Source organism: Callionymus lyra, chromosome 12 (genome assembly GCF_982586985.1).
Source record: "Callionymus lyra chromosome 12, fCalLyr1.hap1.1, whole genome shotgun sequence".
In the NCBI taxonomy this organism is placed as follows: Eukaryota; Metazoa; Chordata; class Actinopteri; order Syngnathiformes; family Callionymidae; genus Callionymus; species Callionymus lyra.
Genome location: NC_141829.1, coordinates 17,037,630 through 17,041,931, shown reverse-complemented (window position 1 = coordinate 17,041,931; position 4,302 = coordinate 17,037,630). Strand labels below are relative to the sequence as shown.

The window sequence follows — 4,302 nt, the reverse complement described above, 5'->3', positions numbered from 1 at the left end:
ACTGAGCTGATGTTCTTTCAGTATAATTTGGGGGCACAATGTTGTCGAATGTAAGCGACTGATGTTTTGTCAGTATTTTTTGTTGGTTAAATTATGTCAAATGAACCAGACTCAGATCATTTTCTGTCAGTCAAATTTTGGGGAAAACGTGGAACATGTCAGTATAATGTTCCGGCTAAATTTAGTCAAATGTAAATGACTGGAATAATTTTCTGTTTGAATAATTTTGGGGGGGAAATGTGGTCAACTGTAAGAGACCGAGTTAATGTTCTGTCAGTAATATTTTGGGGCTTCTTTTGTCAAATACAATAGACTAAGTCAATGTTTTGCCTTGTATAGTTTTGGCGCTTAATTTCGTCAAATGTAACAGACAGAGTTAATGTTCTGGCAGAATTATTTTGGGGCACAAATGTGGTCAAGTGTAACAGACTGAGTAATGCTGTGTCAATATGATTTTGGGGCTTATTTTGTCAAATGAAAGAGACTTAGTAAAACATTTCTGTCAGTATAATCTTCGGGGCTAAATTCGGTCAAATGTCACTGACTGGAATAATTGTCTGTTAGAATAATCTTGGGGGAAAATGTGGTCAAACCTAAGTGATTGAGTTAATGTTCTGTCAGTAATATTTTGGGTCTTATTTTGTCAAATATAATAGACTAAGTCAATGTTCTGTACAGTATAATTTTGAGGCCTAATTTCGTCAAATGTAACGGACTGAGATAATGTTCTGGCAGAATAGGTTTGGTGCCAAATTGTGGTCAAATGCAAAATGACCAACTATGTTTATGTTCTGTCCAGTATAATTTTTAGGTTCAATTTGGTCAAATGTAACAGATTACGTGAATATTCCTATTAACAGAGGTCTGTCAAAGTGTGTTTATGTTAGTTGATTTTTTAAAACAAAACATGCTTGCATTAAATCAAGAGTCTGCTTTTATGAAAAACTTTATACTTTATGTACTACTTAAAAGTAGCTGATAAATAAACGAGACAAAAACACTTTTGTAAACAACAGAACAGGAGAATTATTCTCTTAAATTCACATAAAGGGACACAGTGTACGAATAAATTAAACACAGACAATAAATAACATTTGGTCATAAACAAATCAATATCACAGAATAAATAAATAAATAATATGATGATCATCATCATCATCTTCATCATAATCATCATCATCATCATTATCTTCATCATCATTAAAGCCTCATTTCCATCATCAAGCTTCTTCCTCAACACGTCGACTAAAGAGCCCGAGAGCAGAAAACACTTGAGCGTAAACATGCGGAAGTATGAGACCCTGGCAGTCCTTTCACTGTCATGCCAGTGTGCCCCCCACTCCTGCGGGACAAGTGCCATCCACTTGGGCATCAATGCCCCCCCCCACCTCACTCCCTCCATCACTCCCCCCTCAGACCCTGAAACAATGGCTCTCAATTACCAGTCCAGCCAGAATTACAATATTAAAAGCCCGGCAGGAGAAAGCTGGAGGTGAGCGACCCGGTGAGAAGTCCGCAGATGTCGGATCCGGCTCGGGCGAGTCGGGAGAACCCCTGTCTTTGACGTGAAGGAGGGCCGAGGGTGGGGGGGCGGGTGGGAGGCGGAACAACGCCTCCGGTCTGCACTTTGGTGGGTACCCCTGAACCCCTCGGTTAATCCCACTTTATCCAGGAGAGACGGGCTGTCAGGTCTGAGGACAAAAAGCAAAGAGAAACAGATAAGTTTTTGATATGTTTAAAGACCCTCAGAGGAGAAACACACTTGCTGCTGAATGCAGCCCCGGACCAGATTCCCACAGAATTACTTAAGTCCATGAAGGCAGCACGAGTGCGTCTGTTAATAAGCTCTTCTGGACAGAAACACACCTGGAGGTTTACAGAGAGCTCTTGAGTCGTGACAGTTGCATAGAAATACAACAAAGTATTCATAGAGTTCAGTCACGATAAACTTTTGTAACACGAATTAAGTTTAGTTTCATTTTAAACAAATGATGTGAATTTATCAGGTTTTATGTGTCACTTTATAACCATGACTCGAGACAATATACCGGTCTGGCTTTTATACTACAGTCTTATTTTCAAGTAATTACTGCATATTGTTAGTACTGCGTCACGTAGAGCATAATTCTAACAAGTTTACTTTTTATTTATTATTGTTTTAACTCTAAATAGAAAAATAGTATACAAATAAATAGATATAATAAATGTTTGTGAATACTTAATTGCCCTAATTAAATATTTAGAAATATTTCGTTTTGGTATAAGTTTCTTATTTTACAACAGGGTTATATAAATTAAATATAGAGGCATATTGAGGCTAATTTTATCTTAATCTTTATCATTTTTTTTTCTTAATTTCTTTGTTTTTACCATCATATTTTGGCCCTTCACTTCTCTCTAGACTTAGATTGTATCATCTTGTTATTTCTCTTTATTTCTCTTTGTTCTTGTTCTTATTTTATTTTGATTATTTTATGGAAAAATTGCTGTATTTGCTGTGGATAATTTGGAAAAAAAACAATTTCCCGAAGGAGACCTCCTGAGGGATCAATAAAGTTCTACCTAACCTAACCTAATGGATGGACGGCCCCTCACAACAGCCGCTGTATATATTGTGGCTCCTGCGGAAATTAAATGTCCCATCCTTGGTATAGATGGTAAAGTAAGAATATTATTATTATAATTTCTTAATGGTTTACTTTTGGTGTGACTGTATCAAGTTATGACTTATAGTGGAAATAAAAGAGAAATAATAATAAATAAGTTATTCCTGTCGCTCCTATAAATGTTTATTATAAGATAAAGGGTGAAATAATATAATAATAACAATATAATCAAATATAGACAAACGAATGAATGAAAGATTAAATAAAAAACTACATTTTCTATCGTTTTCTAGGTAATTTCATGTTATTTATGACAGTTAAATCCTGTTTTTATAGTCATATTTGTGTCTCACCGCTGGTGTTCCAGATGGCGTTGGTCTGGTTCTTGTAGCCGTTCTTCATGCACTCGTCCACGTAGGCCTTGGGGTCTGAACCCGAGACCAGGATCTCCCTGAGCAGCGCGATGTAGGCGATGGCGAGCCTGAGGGTGTCGATCTTGGAGAGTCTCTTCTCGTACGGGAAGGTCGGCACGTGACACCTGAGCTCCTCGAAGGCGGAGTTGATGCTCAGCATCCTCTTCCTCTCCCGGATGTTGGCCGCGTGTCTCTGCACCTTGTAGGGGTGCTGCGGGGTCACCATCCTGCGCCGCGTGCCCCCCACCTCCTCCTCCAGGGGGTCGTCATCCGGGGAGGAACCGTCCGGATCAACCAGGACCCCCGACCCGGGGGACTGCAGGTCCAGGTCGGTGAGGGTGAGCGGGGCGTCGGGGAACCCGTTCTGACCCCCCAGGGTGGACCAGGGCGACATCTGCCCGCTGGAGGTGTAGTCCAGCAGGAAGGTGTCGAGCTGCGCCTGCAGCTGGATGTTCTGGTCCACCTGACCCCAGAAGGCGAAGTCGGTGCCGACCTCCTGGTCGAAGTCGAACAGAACGTCCTCCATGGTGCGTTCAGGGTCGTGTGCCCGCCTCGCCCCTCGCCCGCGGGTTAAATACTTCCAGGTCTGGACCAGAACCTCTCAGGAACTCTTCACTCCTCCTCGCGGATCATCGCTTCTTTAAAAGCCTCCACAAAGGGATCAGTTGATCTCCAGGATGACAAAAAGCCGCAGAAACACGTGTTCCAATTATAAAGTTCCCCCCACAAGTGGACCCCGCTAATATTGACAAGAAACACTTGAGGGACCCCGGTGGCCCCTCAATAGCATGTCCCCCCGAACCTTATTAAAAGGGGACACAAACAAACAACGTCTGTCACAAACACGCGCGCGAACCTTTATCACAGTCCGACAGCTTTTCTTCTGCGCGTGGAGGATATTAATGACGTCATATTGACCTGTGGTTGGGGGGGCGGTCACGTGACGCGATGTAATTAAGAAGAGCCCCAACCTGTTGGCAGAGATGAGCTGTAATCCAGTGTGTGCGTGTGTGTGTGTGTGTCTGTGTGTGTTTGTGTGTGTGGTTGTGTGCGTGTCTGTGTGAGTGTGTGTGTGTGTTAGTGTGTGTGTGTTTGTGTGTGTGTGTGCGTGTGTGTGTGTGCCTGTGCGTGTGCGTTTGCGTGCGTGTGTGCGTGTGTGCGTGCGTGTGTGTGTGTGGGGGGTGTGTGTGTGTGTGTGTGTGTGTGTGCGTGTCTGTGTGTGTGCGTTCGTGCGTTCGTGCGTGCGTGTGTGTGTGTGAGTGAGTGCGTGTGCGTGTGTGTGG

At 42.7% G+C, this 4,302-nt stretch overlaps 1 protein-coding gene across 1 annotated transcript; it reads right to left on the bottom strand.

The window, feature by feature from the left end:
* Positions 1–1,597: 1,597 nt before the first annotated feature.
* LOC148068474 (transcription factor Atoh1) lies at positions 1,598–3,545 on the bottom strand. The gene is made up of 2 exons (XM_087804542.1): positions 2,960–3,545; positions 1,598–1,691 (listed from the first exon to the last, which is right to left on the bottom strand). Exons 1-2 carry the CDS (start codon positions 3,543–3,545, stop codon positions 1,654–1,656), a joined length of 624 nt encoding a protein of 207 aa, XP_087660668.1. The 3' UTR covers positions 1,598–1,653.
* Between the last annotated feature and the right edge of the window lie 757 nt (positions 3,546–4,302).

What these genes read in the sequence shown, in the direction of transcription:
- LOC148068474 (XM_087804542.1), bottom strand. Translation starts at nt 3,545, where the DNA reads ATGGAGGACGTTCTGTTCGACTTCGACCAGGAGGTCGGCACCGACTTC. An exon ending in CGCCATCTGGAACACCAGCG is followed by an intron (nt 1,692 to 2,959) that starts GTGAGACACAAA and finishes TTTTGTCCTCAG; the next exon opens with ACCTGACAGCCCGTCTCTCC.